Source organism: Panicum virgatum, chromosome 8N (genome assembly GCF_016808335.1).
Source record: "Panicum virgatum strain AP13 chromosome 8N, P.virgatum_v5, whole genome shotgun sequence".
Lineage (NCBI taxonomy): Eukaryota > Viridiplantae > Streptophyta > Magnoliopsida > Poales > Poaceae > Panicum > Panicum virgatum.
The window spans coordinates 33,240,479-33,259,976 of record NC_053152.1 but is presented as its reverse complement, the minus strand read 5'-3'; the positions used below and the strand labels follow the sequence as shown (position 1 = coordinate 33,259,976).

Below are 19,498 nucleotides of genomic sequence, written 5' to 3'. Positions count from 1 at the left end.
TCGCCAGTGCCTTGGCTGAAAATTAACAACCACAAAATGTTGGGGATCTGAATGAAAAATAGGAGGCTTAATTTTTATTATACGTATGCAACAGATGCATAGGTACCAATAGGAGGTGTGGTGTGGAATCCTACGTTATTTTTTATCATGCGTGGAGTGTGCTCCTTTGGTAAAATTACAGGGGAAAAAAGATTGATCATGTGTAGAACAATTTGAGAGTTTGCGCTGGCAGCAGGCGCGTACAAAGTACAAAATTGTGCTAGTTGTGGAAAAATAAAACAAAGCAACATCTTGTACTCGATCAGCGTGTTCTGTAAAAGTAAGTAAATCATATGTATCATAATTATAGTCTGATCTGAATTTTTTTTTCTAATGAAACGAAATCCTCCTCTGTAAAAGGGAGGTATTACTACATCATAGTTTACCCAACGTCTTATTTTTGGACCCCCACGGCACCGATGTCAACTCTGTACAGTCCCCATCCTGAGGCTGTTGTTCAGAACAGTCCAGGAAGGCAGGAAACCTCCCTCCCTTCCACCCCAGTGCCCGACGTAGCAGTGTCACGACAGCGCGTGGCCCGTGGGCCCACCTGCCAGCGAGCGTGTGCGCCCCGGCCGTGCGTCTCTCCGTGGCCGACGAGTTGCAAAAAGGGGGGGGGGGGGGGGGGGGAGAAATACTGGCCCGTCCGACCATCCACCGCGACGATGTCGGTTGGGAGGTCGCGGGCTTCCGTTGGGGTTGGCCACCGCCGCCCCGCGCCGCCGGCGTCGAGGAGTCTGTTGGGGAGCGTTGGCCAAACCCCAGCTGACGGGAACTTCAGCTAGTGAGCTGGTTTAGCGTGCAAGATATGCAAAGGCTGACTGCGGACGACACAGAGACGAGCGCTGATTGTCTGATTCTTTCGTCGATCGGATCGGATCCTACTAGGATGTTTATCCTGGGCGTTTGTTTAGTTGGTGCTGTTTTTTCTTTTCTTTTTCTTTTTTTAAGAACACAATCGACCTTTCGGAAGCGAACGTAACTCGGCTGGTAAGATTCCGGGGCGGCGGTATCCATCCTGATTCGAGTTCTCGACTCATCACCGCTACTTACATTTTTTTTTTCTCAATTTCTTTTCGAATTTAACTAACACTATTCTATCAGTGGGAAGAACATGTACAACGGTAATTAATGAGTCGTCTATATACGGTTTATTGTGATTACCAATGCCAATTAAGGAGTGAACCGCTGGTGCCGTCGCCTCACGAGAGCCTACCGACGCCCGTTGCGAGTCAGCTACGGTGGGGAGAGATCCCGTGCACCAGTTTCGGTTTCCTTCAAGAGCGCGAGCAAAACGGTCGGTGGCGAGAAAGCTGCGATGGTGCTGCCGGCGAGAAGCCATGGCCTACCTATATCACCTTGCCATTGCCTCCACACTGCCGTCGCGGCGCCGCTGAGCCGGCCGCCGCTCCCGTCAGAGCAGACCCCGCGCCTTGCCCCCACGGCTCCCGCCGCCGAGTCTGCCCGCTCCCGCCGCCGCGCCGCTACCGGGCCTTGCCCCCACTGCCAACGCCGGCCGCCGTCTAGCCAGCTCACTCCCGCCTAGCCTATCGTGTACGGCGCCTGCGTCAAGCAGGCCAGAGCTGGCCTCGGCGCCTTGCCTGCTCGTTGGTCAACGATGAGCCGGAGAGATACGATTCCGGCAGAGAACTAGGAAAATGACAGTTAGAGAGATGGAGAGAGATTGAGAAACGAGTGGTCGAGAGATACCCGAGCAAGCCAGATGAGATATTCCATGCAGTTTTACGATTGAGTCCCTAGCTATTTTACATAATAATCCTTGTTATTCTCATGTATCACAAAGGAAACCTTTAATTATGAAAGAAGAATCCGAAATAAAATGTAATTGTCTCAAATAGCATACAATATGCATTCTCTAGAGCAAGCAACAGAATAGGACACAAAAATTTAGTTCATATTTGATCATCATGATTTATGTGCCCATACATAGATTAAATAGCTAACAGACACACTAACAGATATCTCATTGTAAAGTTGTCTATTTTATTGTCTGTGTACGGTGTTCTAGACATTTACAAACAGCAGCCGTCTACATCATTGTACATGCCCTAAGAACACCTATAGTGATTTTGTGAATCTCGAGATCGGTTGGTTCAGCTTTTTTGGAGGTGCTCGGGAGTAGTTTTACATGCCTATATTCATGGAGCTGAGTGTGCTAGCGTACGAATATAATGTATCTATGGGTGTTTTTAGATTTTTTTGGCGTAAATTTTTGGAATAGAATCTTACTATTTCGGAGCATTAAATAAAGTTTATATACAAAACTTTTTGCACAGATGAGTTGTAAATCGCGAGACGAATCTAATGAGCCTAATTAATTCATAATTAGTAGATGGCTACTGTAGCATCACTATTGCAAATCATGGATTAAGTAGGCTCATTAGATTCGTCTCGCGATTTGCAACCCATCTGTGCAAAAACTTTTACAAATAGATTTTATTTAGTACTCCATATATATGTCCAAACATTCGATGTGATATTTTTTAGTGTAAAATTTTGGAATCTCAAGGTCTATACTAGATTTCGAAAATATGTTGTTGCAAAAGAAAAGAAAAGATACATCCATTGCGTTCTGACAACACAATTGATGATGACGGCATTTCACATCCGTACACAGCCCACTAGAAAAGGCCTATGGCCCAAGTGCAGCCCGAAGTGCGATTTTTTATTTTTTTCTATTTTTCATTTTTACTTTTTTTGTCCTACTTTCTAATTTCCTAAATTAAAATTTCCCAAATTTAACGGTAATAATCTAAAGGAGTTATTACGTTCTTGCCCCTGCTCAACCCCGATTATATATGATTTTACCTCCACTTTCTTTCACTTTGCATTTTTACCCCTATTTGAAACGAAGCATCTGTTTTACCAGCTCATCCCAAACAAACAATTAGAAAAATTACCGAAACCCTGTGAAAAGACAAACATACCTCTTGTCCTTATTTCTTCTCCCCAGCAGATCTGGCTAGAACTCTCTCATCCTCCCCTCTCTCGCGCCTAGAGATGGCAGTGGCGGCGGCGGGCCTTTGGAGGGGACGCGTCGTGGCCAGGAGGGGGCGCCCAGGAAGGAGGCACCACGAGCCAGGGAGGGGGCGTGTGGCCAAGAGCGGGCGCGCGCGGCTAGGAAGGGGGCATCACGGGCCAAAGAGGGAGTACGGCTCGGCGGCCCAGGGAGGTGGCACGCGCCCGGCCACGGAGGGGGCACCGTATGGCCAGGGAGAGGGCGCACGCGGCGGCCAGGGAGGGGGCGCGGCTTGGCCACGCGGCCAGTGCGCGAGGCCCGGCCAGCACGAGTTCATGCAGAGGGCCAGTGGCGTGGGCGCCCATGGAATCAGAGTCTAGAGCCGTGGAGATAGCAATGCCTAGTACTTAATTTCTATCTCTAACCGTGTATTTGCCAATTGTGGAACGAACTAACCTCAGGATTTAGACAAGACAATTGCACTAATTTAGTTTCAATTCCTCTGATTTGTAGGCCAAATCATATGAGCATAAATCTTGTTGTTAGGGTTCGATCCTTCTTCAGTTTGCCCCAGTGGCGGATGCAGGATTGGAGGCAAGGGGGGCTGAAACAATAGAGATGTTGATTTGTGTGAAGATTTAATGGTGATTTGGAGGTCTTGCTACAGTGTTTTGCGTGTAATTAGGGGAGCTTGGGGGGGCTTGAGCCCCCCTAGCCCCCCTCCTGTATCCGCCCCTGGTTTGCCCAATGGTGGACCAGAAACATTATGCAGGGTAAAATTTTGCCAACTCAAATGGTTGACATCCATAACTATAGCTTCTTGCAGTTGGTTGATTTCATAGCTGAACACTACATGTGAGTTTCCAAGCAGCACATTACTTTATGGTGTGAGTTAGAATATTTTATGAAGTTAAAATCTGATGAGCAATTGATTGAGTCGTTTCAACTTAACCTAAAGAAGGGAGTAGTTCGAATTCATGCCCGTATCAATGATTTTAAGGGTCTATTGCAGTGTTCCGTGTCACCCATCCGTAAGAAATAAAGCACACACCACCACCAATGAAAGAGCCACCAAGGGACCTACCAATGAGGACTGCACCAATGAGAAAGCCACATTCACAAGTAAGAAAAAGAGAGATACCAAATGTAAGGGAAAATGTGGAGATTATGATGACTGTGTAGGAGTTGACGAGGAGGGCATGTATTCTGACACCGATTCGCTTGTGGCGCCAAGTGATAGCAGCTATGATAGTGAATTGCCTCCATCATCTGACTCTGACGATGACTGCTCGGACCTTGAGTTTGATCCTAATGGTGAAGTAATTGACAATAATGATGAATATAACCATCCCCCTTTTCATATGACGTTGATAATCCAATTCTCGATGTAAATGTGGTGTTCCCAGGTGTGGGTCAGTGTAAGTCTGCAGTTACCAATCATGCAATCTTGCATGATCATGCTTTTGAGATTGTGAAAAAAGACAAGAGTATTAGAGCTAAATGCAAGAGAGCCTATCAGGGCTGCAAGTGGACTTTTTTTCGCATCTACGAGTACAAAATACACTGGCTACAAGGTAAGTAGTGCCCATTCCAATCTATTTCAGCAAGTAATTAGTGTTTTTCCAGTCCTTTTCAGCAAGTAATTAGTTCTTTTCATGTTATTTTCAGAAAGTAATTAGTGCCTTTTTCAGTCTTTTCCAACAAGTAATTAGTTACCATTCCAGTCTTATTTTTTTCAGCAAGTAACTAGTGCATTTTCCAGTCTTTTTCCGCGCGTAATTAGTGCTCATTCTAGTCTTTTTCAGCAAGTAATTAGTGCCTTTTTTCATATTGTTTTCAGCAAATAATTAGTGCCTTTTCCTGTCATTTTCAGCAAATAATTAGTGCCTTTTCCTGTCATTTTCAGCAACTAATTAGTACATTTTTCTGTCATTTTCAGCAAGTAATTAAGGCCTTATCCTGTCATTTCAGCAAGTAATTAGTGCCTTTTTCTGTCACTTTCAGCAAGTAATTAGTGCCTTTTTCTGTCACTTTCAGCAAGTAATTAGTGTCTTTTCCTACCATTTTCAGCAAGTAATTAATGCATTCTCCTACCATTTTTGGCAAGTATGTGCCTTCAAGGTAGGCATGTGAGTGTGAGTATAGGGGTAGCGTTTAGCTTGCACATAGGTGTGAGTGTGGTCTTGGGTGTGTATGGGGTGTGTGTCAATGTGTAAATTTAAATGCTACAATTTGTACTCTCATAAGCAAGGCTGTCTATAAAAAAGTTCATATCATGATGGTTCACAACGCACAACGAACCTATAAGAAAGCCGACAACTCCTTGCCGCAATCACGTGCAAGAGAAACAAGCTTAACTACGTTTGTCTTAACTTCATCAATTAGGCTAGGCATGCGACATATCAAGTGCGCCCACAATTCGATGACATAAATCACTTGGAGCAATGTATTTTTCATTAATTTGATGGTATACCTGTACACCCTCCTATTTCATAAACAAATTCTTATGAACAAAAAACGATGGAGAAGCATTTTAATTTTGTTTATCCCATGGAAAAAATCGTGGGCTATCGGGAGGCTAGAAAAAACCACTATTGCCGCTTTAGTGGGTGCTATAGCACCGCTATTGCTCTGCTATAGCGTTTGCTATATGCTATAGCGCCAGCTATTTATGGTCGCTATATCTACGCTATTTTGACGCTATAGCGCGCTATTTTTTACCATACAACATACAATGGTAAGCACAGACAATATACGTTTCATATAGTCATACAATTATAAAATAAACACATACAGTCATCACTCATCACATGTAGACATAGACTCATAGTTCATAAAAACATAGCCCACAAGTTTAAAGAGTAAAGACATAGTCCCATACAGTCATCTAAAGTCTAAACAGTCATATGTCCTAGTTTCTAGCCCACATGTACAAAACAGTAAATAGCGCAGCTATTGCATGCAATAGTGGTGATAGCGTAGATAGCGTAAACATGTGCAATATCGTCGCGGCAGCTGCTTCTGGCCGCTATAGCGGCGCTATTTCGGTGCTATAGGGCGCTATTTTTTTTTACATTGTGTTTATCAGAAAAAGATAGTTAAATACTCCATAATATTCAACTGTCAACTTTTTGTAGGTAGCACAAGGAGTCAAGGGCTAAGAGAACCCTCGCATAATCTCATATTATTATGAAGTATAATATTAATATTAGTATAATAATGAGTTTAATTCAAAAATAAATTTGAGGGATTACATTGGCCGATTTGACGGCCTTAGATCAAAGTTGAGTTTGCAAAACACGGCTATTTTGTCAAAAGAAACACAAGAAACTAAGAAAGCATGCAAGGTGTCAAGGTGAGCCAGCGTCACTGAACGAAAGCTGAAGCAGCCTGTTTTCATCTCCGGACCGTCCAGTCAGACTACCAACGGTGCTGATCCATCGTCCTTGCAATCCTGAGGCCCCAAACAACTCCTCGGTCGCAGCCTCGCCGCCGCCCACCATGCCGCCGCATATCCCCGCCGGCGGCGGATCCGCCGCGCGCGCCGCCGCCGTCCGCCTCCTCTGCACCGCCACGGTCCCTGCTGAGACCGGCCCCCTGCCCCACCTCCTCGCGCTCCCGCCCCTCACCCCGTCCCCCGCCGCCGACGAGCTCGCACGCCTACTCCCGGCGCACCACAACCCCTTCCATCCGGCCGAGTCCCCGCTCCAGCTACTCTCCGGCGGCGGCGTCTCCCTTTCGGGGGACCTCCTCGTCCAGCTCCTCCTCCGCCTCCGCGGCGCCTCCAAGCTCGCGCTCTCGCTCCTCCACTCCGCGCGCCTCCACCCGTCCTTCGCCCCCACGCGGCCCCCCGCCGACGCCTACGACGCCGTCGTCGACGCGCTCGGCCGCGCGCGCCAGTTCGACGCCGCGTGGCGGGTCGTCGTCGACGCCGCGGCCGACGGCGCCGCCTCGCCACGCACGTTCGCGGTGCTGGCGCGGAGGCTCGTCGCCGCGGGCATGACGCGGCAGGCCATTCGGGCGTTCGACGACATGGAGGCGTTCGTCGGGAGGGAGCCCGACGCCGTCGAGTTCGCCACGCTGCTCGACACGCTCTGCAAGTACAAGTACCCCAAGGTTCGGAATCCGGAAACCAGTAGTTGCAGGCCTCGTGATAACATTGTTGCCTGATTGATTGATTGATTGGCACTGGTCTTTTCAGTTGTCGATGATGATATGCACGAATCTGCTGAGCATTGCACATTTAGATGCTTGCTTGATTGCTAATTCTTTAACCCCCGGATGCTCTGCTCTTGAGCTAGATTAGGTAGATGTTCTACCTTGGCTTGTTGGAAATGTGTACTGGTCATTTCTCCAGGCTTGAGTGATAGTTCAATGCAATGAAATTTTTGCTGCGTGTGAGGTGTCATTCTCATTTATCTGTTGCAAATTGTTGCGGATAAGATGACAATATTATGTACTTGTAGCTGTGTTTTGGCTGTTTATATGATTAGCTTTTTGTCCAACACTATTTAGCTCTTTTGTGGCTTAGCTCAAAGCTCTTAGCTTCTCATTGTATTTTGGTTTCTGTTTTATGCAGTTTGGTATCTCCAAATGAACATGGGTAATATAGTTCTATGATTGTTGTTTTTTGTGGATCCATTTGTAGTAATTTCTAAAGAATCTGTTGGCAGACACTATTCAGTTGGTTCCTTCTGGAATTTCTGGGCTTATTTTTTTTGTTACCTTCTGATACATGCAAGTGGTTACTCAGACATTCTTTTATTTTGCATAATTTTTGTATGAAATTTGCACGGTTGTTGTATGACATCGACTTTGGTTTTGAGCCTCCTGTGAATCTTGTTATTCATATTTTCATATGAATTATTTCTTATCATGGTAAGTATTAGCGTGATGTATTCTGGGTTCTAGGGGGGGGGGGGGGGGGGTATGGCTGCTATCTTGCAAGGTGCAATGCCTGCCTTATGTTCCACCCCTCCTATGTTTGGTTAGTTGGTTATGGCTATGGCAAGGATCTCCCGTGATTAGTTGTTTCCTAAATCACGGGACACCATTGCCTATATGTACTCGAGCCTTGGGCTCTCTCATAATCAATCTACTAATTCTCCCAGCCATACTCTCTTTCAGTAGGCTCTCTCATAATCAATCTACTAATTCTCCCAGCCATACTCTCTTTCAGTAAGCAACAGCAGGTGGAGTATTTCAGTAATGGGTTGCTGAAGCATAGGATTGTCTTTGCTTTCTGCATATGATCTGTTCTCCATGGCATAGCGAAATGACAATCCACCATTGTGAAATGGAATGATGTCAGGGTTATATTTGAGCAAATTAATACATAGAGTATCTTTGTCAGGCTTACTGAGTTGAATAAGGGTGCTACCAGAGATAATTTGCCCTTCTCTAGACCTGGTTGCTTTGCTTGATGCTTATGATCGTAGCAATGGCTATTAGTGCTTAAATTACTCAGTAGATTTGCTTCTCTAGATTTTTCAAGAGGTTTGTCACATTAAAATTGTTCGTTTGTTGTTCTTTTGCTGTGTGCTGCTGACAACCGAAGACCAGAGTATCACTCTACTGATAAATGGTTATGCAGTCTTATCGCACACTTTAATGTTTGGTATTTCTGATTTGGGAAGATGATTTCAGTGACTTCCTAAAAAGAACATGATTTCAATGAATCTGTCTTTTTGTTAGTTTTTGTGAGATTTTATGTGTCAACAGTGTGCTTACAAGCTTATGATCAAACTAATATACTACTGCTATAGCTACTTTAGTAAGGGGCCAAGTTCTAGAATTTATCAACTTCAGTTACTGCATTTGTACCAAGTTCTGTGTGGAAGCCTATGCTTCTGAACTGATAATCAGAGAAGGTAAATTAGAAACTTAATAAAACACTTAGCTCATCTAGGGTTTGAACTGCATTGGTCAGCTTTCACTTATATCTTCGGTTAGCTTATAGTTTTTTTTTTATGGCCTTTTGAGGGACTGATTAGATTCATTTACTGATTTTTCATTGGCATTTTTATCACCATTATAGGTCGCTACTGAGATATTTAATAAAAGGAAATACAAGTACGAGGCAAATGAAAAGATGTACACTATTTTAATTTATGGATGGTGCAAGGTAAATCGGAATGACATGGCACAGAAGTTCCTAAAAGACATGATTGATCATGGAATAGAACCAAACATAGTCACATACAACATTCTCCTGAATAGTATCTGCAGGCATGCAAGTTTGCACCCTGATAACCGATTTGATAGAACAGTTCATGCAGCTGAGGATCTGTTGAAGGAGATGCGTGACAAGCGAATTGAACCGGACGTAACCAGCTACTCAATCATCTTGCATGTTTACAGTCGTGCACATAAACCTGAGTTGTGTCTCTGTATGTTCCGCTCAATGAAAGAGAGAGGCATTTGCCCCACAGTAGCAACCTACACTTCTGTGATCAAGTGCCTTGCCTCCTGTGGGAGATTGGAAGATGCTGAGACCTTGCTTGATGAGATGGTTGCAGAGGGAGTATGTCCATCTCCAGCTACCTACAATTGTTTCTTCAAGGAGTATCGGGGGAGAAAGGATGTGAGTCGTGCTCTACAATTGTACAATAAGATGAAGGCAGCTGGTTCACCAACAGCACCTGATATTCACACATACAACATTCTGCTAGGAATGTTCATCAAACTGGACCGACATGGATCTGTTCTGGAAATTTGGAGCGATATGTGCGAGAGCACAGTGGGTCCTGATCTTGATTCGTACACCTTGCTGATTCATAGTTTATGCGGCCGCCAGAAATGGAGGGAGGCATGCCAGTTCTTCATGGAAATGATAGAGAAAGGTTTTCTTCCCCAGAAGATCACCTTTGAAACGCTGTATCGTGGACTGATACAGGCAGATATGCTGAGGACCTGGAGAAGGCTGAAGCGCAGGGTTGATGAAGAAGCAGCAAAATTTGGTGATGAGTTCAAACTTTATCACATCAAGCCTTACAAGAGGTGAACATGTGCAAAAGTTGTATGCTGGCTTTGTGACTCCAACATGACTGGAACACAACCATCAAGTTTATCTCATTGAAACTGTCACTCGAATACGAAGTTCCTGACCAAAGATGAGCTAGCCACTGTATGTGGAAGCAGGGAACTGGTGAGAAAGATTTACAAAGTGGCACTTGTAACAATGACTCTGCTTGATGTGTACAACCTGTTGAGCATGGACATGGTATTAGAACAGTTAACAAAAGGCAGTTATTCATTGTTATGTTCTGAGAAACTTGAAGGTAAACTACTCCTGTTTGCTTCTGTTTAAATATGTTGATAAGTTTTGCAAGACTAGCTCTGAAGCATTTCATCAATCCATTGCAGAAATAAGTTTGCTTGCGGCTTTGATTTTACTGACCAGGTGAAGACTATTCTGCAGTGCTGTTAGTGTTAGGAACGTCCTCCAAGCAATCGCATCAGTTGCTATTCCAGTCATGCAGCATAAACCTTGGTGATTCCCACTTTGACATGAAATTAAGCTTTTTAAAGGCAATGCAGGATCACATATGTCCAGAGGTTAATGCTGTGCTTTCTATAGTTGATACGTGGGCTATTAAGTATGATGCCTATTCTTGGATAATCGAGGAAAACACTAGAATTTGTTTATAGGAGGATTCATTCCCTTCATACAGGATATTTGCCCCTTTATCCCCTCAAACATGCATGCAATGGTACAGGAAACAGAGACGGCTCTACCTCAAGTACAGGCTGTACAGCAAACAGAGCAATAAGAGATTTGTCGATTCGCATCACCCGTTAGTACCAGGTTCATCAACCTTCAGGCATGGTTTTTTTTTTTGGATATTCAGGCTTTTTTTTTGCGGCCGAGAGCAGTTTGGTTTGGTGGTAGTAGCTTTGGCATCTGTTTTGTTCATGTCTTGGTATTCTTGAACTGCAGTTTGGTAAGAACAGGGCAGTGCAGTGGCAGTGCTTGCAGCTTGCAATGTGCACAGGCACACGGGAACCAACTGAAAGCACATGGCTGATCTTCATTCTTCAAGTAGAGCCTCACGCGAGAAGAAAATAGTGCAGACTTGCAGTTGCGATATCTCTATCGATGGACTTGCATATCCGGTGGTTCAGTTTTTGTTTTCGGATATGCTCCTTTGTTTCACTGAAATGTGGGTTCAGAAGTGCCACTGACGGGAGTTTCTGAACCCAACAAGGTGTTGTACGTGTGCTCGAACACCTTGAGGTGCTTCCGTACTCCATAAAAAAACACACCGAAATGTGCATGAAAAATTGAACCAAAAATATGTATGGATAGAGAATGAAATGATCTATATTAAAGAAAATTTTTGAGGCTCAACAAATGTCTGTGCAAGGACAATTAAAAAAAAAAGACAAAATCAGGATGGAATCAGATCGATGCACTGTTCATCTGGACCTGCGACCCGCACCTTTTCATATGCCGATTTGTCTTTTTTGTTTATTCTTGCACATATTTCCTTTTCAATCTCAAAATTTGCATTAATATAGTGTGTTGCAGCCTCTATTCACTACAGCGATCCACGTAGTATAGTTTCGGTTAAATTTGTCGTGCACATTTTGGTGTATTTTTTCATGGTGGGTGTATTTTTTTGACGGTGGAGTACAGGAGCACCTCAAGGTTCTTTGTTTGTACAACTGCGATCTCGTCCCTGTGCTCCCTCTCCAGGAGCATGGAAAAAGAAAATAATCTCGAACTGAAGATTCGTTGCTGGTTGCGACACCGTCGATTCTCAATCGGACGACTCGGATTCAGAACATCCACCGCTGACCCTTTCCGCCTTCCCCACCCTTCTTTGGTTCTTCCAGAACGTTCCCGAACCCCTCTCCCCCGCCCCGTTCCCAAGCAATCCGCCGCTCCAGAACCTTCCGAGGACACCGCGCTCCTTCTCGAACCTTCCCCTCGTCCCCAATATATACCGCACCACGAAATCCTCCATTCTCATCCCCATCACAACTCGAATTCGCAAACGAGCAAACAAAACAACACCGACTCCAAGAAAAGCTTGAGACATCAACGGCAATGGCGTCCCGCCGGTTCTTCGCCTACGACCCCTACGACTACTACTACACCACCCCGTACCACTACCCCTACCCGTACCACCAGCAGCAGGCCGCCCCAGCCCACAGATGCAGCGGCTTCTTCCCGGTCGCCGCGGACGCCGAGCCCGCGGCGGTGAGGAGGGCGGCGGCCGTGGACACTGCGCCCAGGGCGAGGTCGGTCTTGATCCCCGTTCATTTCGTCGGGTCCGACCCGGAGGCGATGCCGGAGAGGAAGGCGGCTGCGCTGCGCGCGGAGCCGGTGGCCAGGACGGCGGTCGTGCCTGTGAATGTGAAGCGGGCGCCGTCGGCGGAGGAGGCCGCGGTGCGGGTGCAGGCGGCGGCGCGCGGGTTCATGGCGCGGAGGTCGGTGCGGGCGGTGCGCGAGGTGGAGCGGGAGGCGGAGAAGGTCGGGCGGAAGGTCGCACGCGAGGCGGAGGCGCTGCGCGGGGACGCGAGGGCGCGGGTCGCCGTCGGGGAGGCGCTGATGAGGCTGCTGCTCCGGCTCGACGCGGTGCGCGGCGCGCGGGAGTACCGGCGGAGGGTCACCAGGCGGGTGCTCGCGCTGCAGGACGCCGTCGACGCCCTCGAGCCCAAGACGGCGACGGCGCCGGCAGCCGACGCGGTGGCGGAGGAGATGACCGAGGCCGAGGACGACACCGCGGCCGTTGAGATTGCGGAGGAGAGCGCCGTGGTCCCGAGGCTGCCGGACGCCGTGGACCACGTTGCTGAGAACAACGCGAAGGCGGCGGCTGAGACGGCCGACGGGATGGAGGTGGATGGAGAAATCGCCGGCGGCGAGCCGGAAAAGAACAGAGTGGAGAGGGAACCGGCTCCGCGCGACGCCAATCTTCTTGATGTCGACGACAAGCCGGATGAATGTGAGAATATGGTGGCAGACGAGCCGGCGCCTGCCGCGGCGGGTTCGCCGCGCGAAGCGCCGACGCAACAAGAAGCGGCGCCGGGGAAGGAGATCCGGACGGCGGCGGAGACCGGCGGCCCGGACGCGAAGAGGCTGATGGAGATGGTGGCGGCGCTGTGCGAGCGGAGCGCGCAGCAGTGCGCGGTGATCGGGGCGCTGGCGGAGCGCGTGGACGCGCTGGAGCGGGCCGTGCGGCGGGTGGAGGACGCCGAGCGCCGGCGGCGTCGGGCCAAGAAGCTCCGAAAGGAGGGCAAAGGGAGCAACCGCAGCAAGTGCTACGCCGATGGAGGATTATGACTGATGAAGCACGCCATTGACAAGGATAACACCAATTCTGTAATTCAGCGCTGCTCTTACCAAACGCGGTGGCTCTGGCTACTGGCTTGATTGTTTCATTCGATTTGTTCCTTGTACTGGTATATCTGCGGTAATTGAGGATTAAAATTTTGGTTGCACAACTTTTCTCGGCTCGTACAACATTTGCACACTTGCGATTCCTCGGATGGATGAAACTGGTTTTGATCTCAATACAACAACATAGTTTTTTTAATTTCCCAAACGAGTTGGAGTAGGCTAGAGATAAAACCCAAAAAACACAGATGTCATGGTTCATGGATGTTGATAACTAGTCTTGAAGCGCTCTTATCCAAAACTAACTCCTCCGAGATATCCCAATCTTTAAGGTCTCTCTTAATCGACTCGTCCCAAATCAATTTAGATTTACCCAAATCAGTTTAGATTTACCTCTACCCCTATTTACCTTATCAACACGCTTTAGCACCCCACTACGCACCGGCGCTTTCGGATGCCTCCGTTGGACATGTCCAAACCATCTCAACTGATGTTGGGTAAATTTCTCCTCAATTGGTGCCATCCCTACCCTTTTCCGAATAGCTTCGTTCCGGACTGTATCTCTCCTTGTGTGCTAGCAAAACCACCGTAACATCCGCATCTCTGCTCCAGTCTTTTTGTAGGCTAACATTCAGCACTGCATAACATCGCCGGGCGAATCGCTGTCCTATAAAACTTACCTTTTAGCTTTTGTGGCATCCTCCTGTCATAGAGGACACCAGAAGCTTGACGCCATTTCAACCAGCCAACTGAGATTCTATGCCTAACATCTTCATCAATGCCGCCATCCTTTTGTAGCATCGAACCTAAATATCGAAAAGTGTCCTTATGGGCCACCACTTGCCCATCGAGACTAACGTCACCACACTCATGCCTAGATGCGCTGAAATCGCACATTATGTACTCGGTCTTGGTCCTACTAAGTCTGAACCCTTTTGACTCTAATGTGCGTCTCCACAGCTTTAACTTCCTATTTACCCCTGCTCTACTCTCGTCCACTAGCACCACATCATCAGCAAAGAGCGTACACTAAGGGATATCACCTTGCATGTCCCTTGTGACCTCATTCATCACCAAAGCAAATAAATAAGGGCTCAATGCCGACCCCTAATGTAGGCCTATGGTAATAGAGAAGTCAGTGGTGTCGCCACCACATGTCCGGACAAACATTATCGCATTCTTGCACATATCTTTGATGAGGGTAATGTATTTGGTTGGGACTTTGTGCTTCTCCAAGGCCCACCACATGATATTTTTTTTGGTATTTTGTCATACGCCTTCTCGAGGTCAATAAAGATCATGTGCAAGTCCTTCTTTTGCTCCCTATATTTCTCTATCAATTGTCGTATTAGGAAAATCGCCTCCATGGTCGACCTTCCAAGCATGAACCCAAACTGATTTTGGGTCACATTTGTCACTCTTTTTAGGCGGTGCTTGATAACCCTCTCTCAGAACTTTATCGTATGGCTCATCAGCTTAATCCCACAGTAGTTAGTACAAAGGTGAAAACTTACTGATGTAGAGACAGAGTGTGTGAGAACAAAATCCATCCGGATCTCTTTTAAGAGTGTAATCATTGTCAACTATGCAAGCTGAAGATTTCAACCACATTCTTACATAAGCTATATTATGGATTTATGGTGAGACGGTGGAGGCAAAACTCAACCTAGAAGGATATTATGATCTTTAGCTCGTTTTCTCTCTCCATTTTTAGATCGTGTTACGCTTTGGGTCTCCACTTGCTTCATTGGGCCGGCTGGAGGCTAGTTTTCAGCCCGAAAAAGCTAGAAATATGCGCTCTGTTTGTTTAACTGTTCAGCCAACCAGTTAGCATTACTGTTCTCTCATACTAAATCAGTACCAGCCACCAGCTACCAGCCAGTCAGCAGTACTGTTCTCTCATAATAAATCAGCACCAGCCACGGCAAAACAAACACAGCTACTGGCTGCCGGTTTTTTTAATCTGAAATTGGTCCAAAATAAATCTGAACCAAACCGGCTGGCTGCCGGTTCGCGGTTTTTTTCCAGTCAGACTGGTGGTCCGGTATGTTTTATTTTCTATGATTTAGATTTAGATAGTCAACAGAAACTAAGAAAAAGAAAACAGTAAGATATGATATCTCAAGAGTCTCACAAATTTTTAAGAAAAAAGGGTGCAAGTTTATACATCATGAAGTTGAGGAACGTGAAGGATAATAAAAACATAAAGAGCATAATTTGTTGTATTTTGTTGATTATGGTTATCCTAACGACCTAACCTATCCACAATCTCTTCCTTTTGTTCCCGAGAACTTAACCAAATAAGTAAAAGAAGAGTCTTTTAAGCCTATACCATTAAGAAAGTTCATGGTTACAAACATACCATTGAAAGTTTGGAGATACCAGTGTACCATCGCACAAATTTTTGTTTACCTGTATACCATTCTGTCCGCCTTCTATTAGAACTTAACGGGTTGTTTACACTACAAAAAATCTGTTGATCCATGATGATTGAATTTCGTCATAGATCACTAAAAAACCGTCATAAAACAGTATCTATGACGATCTCAAATAGCGTCATGTATTGAGCGTCACAGATCACACCTCGTGACGTTCCTTAAATTTTTGTCATAGGTTGCTTGATCCATGATGTTTTAAAACCGTCATAGAATGTCTCCGGGCCCTCTGAAGCCCTACCCAAGCCCGTTTTCTATGACGAAAATTAACGGCATAGATTCAATTGCCACATCATGCAGTGGCTGCTGACATGACAATGATGTGGATTGTGGTGATGATGTGGCTTCCACATGGATGCTGACATGGACAATGATATGGGTCTATTGCATATAGCCCATTTATGTATCTGCTAATGAAAAAAAACAGCCCATTTACATCCAGCCTATTTTTCTGATCAATCCATCATCATTTCAGCCCCATCTCAAGATCAGGGTTTACCTAACCGGTGGGAACCGGTCCGGTTTGACCGGTAACCGGTCAAACCGGTCCGGCCCGGTTCCGGTTTGGACCGGTACCAAACCGGCTCAAATTCAAAATTCAAAATTAAATTAAAAAAATGAAAAATTCTCAAAAAATTCCTAAAAATACTTCAAGGTGCGACGAATCTAATGGTATCAAATTTTCTCAAAAATTCGTTCATTTAGTATAGTTTGCGGGGATTTGAAGTTAAACAAAAAAAATGTGCATACAAAAGTATACAAATACAATGTAAAAGTAGTAAAAAAAAGATTGGAGAGTTCATTTAGACTAAAACATATTATACAAACATTCATTTAGTATACTTTGCGGACATTTGAATTTAAACAAAAAAAGAAAAAAAATTGAATTCGGCCGGTTACCAGTCAAACCGGCCGGTAAACCGGTCAAACCGACCGGTATACCGGTCGGAACCGTTTGCACTGCAAATTTTGAATTCAAATTTGACTTCGACCGGTACCGACTGGTTTCCGGCCAAACCGATCCGGTATACCGGTACCGGACCCGGCCGGTTTGGCCGGACCGGTCAGTAAGAGAAACCCTGCTCAAGATATAAAGAAGTCCATATATAAATAAATTCTTATCCAGCATCTGATCACATACATACATCAATGTTTTTCGATTTAAAATAAAATCAGTCTAACTCTAGTTATCTAGCACAAAATCTCAGAATACAGCAAATAAAAAGTAGCTTCAAGCAAACCCATGCTTCAAGGCCTGCCCAAGTTTTGTATTCTTGCTCACATCCACAAGCACATATGCTGATGCCCAGACCTCTTTGCCGATGAATCGGCAAGTTAAATTGTAAATAAAAGACAATCAAAATGGATTACTTAAACAGCCAAATGGGAGATGATTTATGTGATAGTGACCTTTAGAGGTAGAGGTGATCACCAAAAAGAATCAGCACACACATCTTCAATATATCTAGCTTTTGCGTGCTGCAAAATATAAGGGCATTACAGTTTGTACATGTTTATGTATTGACATGTGAGCAACAAAAGAGAAAAATCATATGGTCTTTCTATAGTAGACATTTAGCTAGCCATTTCAATCATAAGTTCAGGTCACTCAGTATGGAAGAATTGCTAATTGGTCAAATAAACAAGCTAACAGCTTCTGTAGTAGTCATGCAAATAAACAAGCTAACAGCTTCTGTACTCGATGACAAGCAAGAGCTGCGCTAATTATGCTGCTAGAATTATCAGTAGGTTTTATTTTTTCATTTCAACTCGTTCACAAGATTATCAATACAGCAATGTGCAGCTTTTAGACAAAGATGCGCTAATTATGCTGCTAGAATTTAACTAAAAGCACAATCAGGAAGAGGGAATTACTGCACAAACATAACTCTGCTAGAATGGCTTCTTGGATTCAGAAGTACATAGGTCATAGAACTCATTCACCTGTACAAAGTAAGACAAAGTTAATGCTTTCCAACAAACTTAGCAATCTGCAGAGGTAACTAACAATCCATAGTAATAAAAACTACGGGGTAACTAGCAAAGGGAAGAGTACTACTGCAAAACTGTGAACTGTGGTGAAGCGTCCCCTCATCAGAGGTAACTCAAATATGATACAAATATCAGTCCCAGGAGGTTGATAACACATTTATTACATCAGATGGTACATCAACGTACAACTCTGCGCGGTAATGGGTAATGAAGCGCCACTATCGCGAGGATAACAACTAAAACCCAAACAACGATATTAACTACGAAGATGTCATCAGAGTCTTGCGCCATACGAAGCTTCCTGCGGGTGACCCTATCTACAGGTAAGGTTGGGTGCAGAATGGACCCCCTACTCAATGTTTTCGGGAATAAAGTCTGGATCTTCCTCTGTAAAAATTAAGCAAGGGGTGAGTACAAACGTACTCAGCAAGTCCAACCGCACCCACGGAGGGGGTATAAACAGAGACCATGCACATGATAAATCAAGGATAAGGCTAGGGTTTGTTTTGCGAAAAGCTAATTTTTAACACATGCAAGGGTTTATTTTGAAATAGGTTTTTCTTAAAACAATTCTTTTCTAACCGGTGGGGTTGATCCACACATGATCCAAGATTTTAAAAGTTGCCACCAGACTCCTCATCCGCCGTAGCACATGGCACAGCTGCCAGACACTTTTCTAAAACAACTTACGCCATCCCAACCATTCCCAGAACAAACACTAGTTATGTGACCAAACCGTAACTCACCCAGTACCATGGGCACGTCTATTCGAATAGGTTTTAACTCTACAGAGGTGTGCAACTTTACCCACAAGTGGGGTACCACAGCACGATCACCTTAGTGTCGGTGAAGATCCCAACAAAGCCATTACCCACCTTAGCTAGACCTGACTAGCCAACACGGGATCCACCAAGGGGTCATTGACCTTTTTCTGAGGTTTAACCGGGGCATAAGTCACACAGAGCTTATCCCTTCTCCTTGATCACCCGTTGCTCTCAGCTCTCCTGATGGCTATCAGACTAACTAGTGGGATTTATGCTAAGCCGTTGCCACATACAATGGTCGAGTGGTTTGTACGATAGTTGAGTCAGGCAAGATGAGACATCAACTCGGTCCTTAATCATGACAAGATGGATATCTCCCAACCTTCTTGCTCAACCACAAAGGTACAAGCACGCCTTTTGGCAATTCACACAGAAATGCCCTCCATCTCATCGAAACACATCTTTCATTTATTTTTCCAACAAATCCACCTTTTTCCCTTCCCACACACTCACACATTTTCTTTTATAAATAATCACATTTGATGTGTAGTAGAACGAGTATAAGGTCCTAAGCAATTCTAGCAGGGATTAACATCCACATAGAATGAATCATATGTAGACATCAATCTAGGTGGTCAAGGAATGGTTATAACAAATCAAGAGATGGCTATCCAACCATGTTTTAGCAGTAAAAGCATATGCAGTTTTGTAAAACAGGCCAGTAGGTTGTGTTTATAAAACTGGGACCAAATATACATCAAAGGATGAGATTGAACTTGCCATTCACAAAGCCTTCCGGGAAATCCTGATCGAGGTTCTGTCCTTCGGGTTCGGGGTCACGGTATTGGTCCTCGCACTCTTGCTTGCGGTACTGCTTGTCGACGGGTTCTCCCTCGTTCACACAAACAAGCACACAATAAAGAAAAAGAAATAAAGGTTTTACCGT

At 45.3% G+C, this 19,498-nt stretch overlaps 2 protein-coding genes across 4 annotated transcripts; both read left to right on the top strand.

Annotated features, from left to right (window-relative positions):
• The first annotated feature begins 6,435 nt into the window (after positions 1-6,435).
• Positions 6,436-11,355, top strand: LOC120685880 (pentatricopeptide repeat-containing protein At2g13420, mitochondrial-like). Of its 3 annotated transcripts, XM_039968001.1 has the most exons (4): positions 6,436-7,135; positions 9,057-10,299; positions 10,385-10,576; positions 10,738-11,355. In XM_039968001.1, exons 1-2 carry the CDS (start codon positions 6,521-6,523, stop codon positions 10,020-10,022), a joined length of 1,581 nt encoding a protein of 526 aa, XP_039823935.1. In that variant the 5' UTR covers positions 6,436-6,520; the 3' UTR covers positions 10,023-10,299; positions 10,385-10,576; positions 10,738-11,355. The 3 variants fall into 3 exon arrangements, with proteins under 3 accessions (XP_039823935.1, XP_039823934.1, XP_039823933.1); XM_039968000.1 differs by having other exon boundaries at positions 10,422-11,336; XM_039967999.1 differs by having other exon boundaries at positions 10,385-11,336.
• Positions 11,356-11,855: 500 nt separating this feature from the next.
• LOC120685881 (cilia- and flagella-associated protein 91-like) lies at positions 11,856-13,468 on the top strand. The gene has a single exon (XM_039968002.1). The coding sequence runs from the start codon at positions 12,072-12,074 to the stop codon at positions 13,305-13,307; it is 1,236 nt and encodes a 411-aa protein (XP_039823936.1). The 5' UTR covers positions 11,856-12,071; the 3' UTR covers positions 13,308-13,468.
• Positions 13,469-19,498: the final 6,030 nt, after the last annotated feature.

What these genes read in the sequence shown, in the direction of transcription:
- LOC120685880 (XM_039968001.1), top strand. Translation starts at nt 6,521, where the DNA reads ATGCCGCCGCATATCCCCGCCGGCGGCGGATCCGCCGCGCGCGCCGCC. An exon ending in GCAAGTACAAGTACCCCAAG is followed by an intron (nt 7,136 to 9,056) that starts GTTCGGAATCCG and finishes TCACCATTATAG; the next exon opens with GTCGCTACTGAGATATTTAA.
- LOC120685881 (XM_039968002.1), top strand. Translation starts at nt 12,072, where the DNA reads ATGGCGTCCCGCCGGTTCTTCGCCTACGACCCCTACGACTACTACTAC.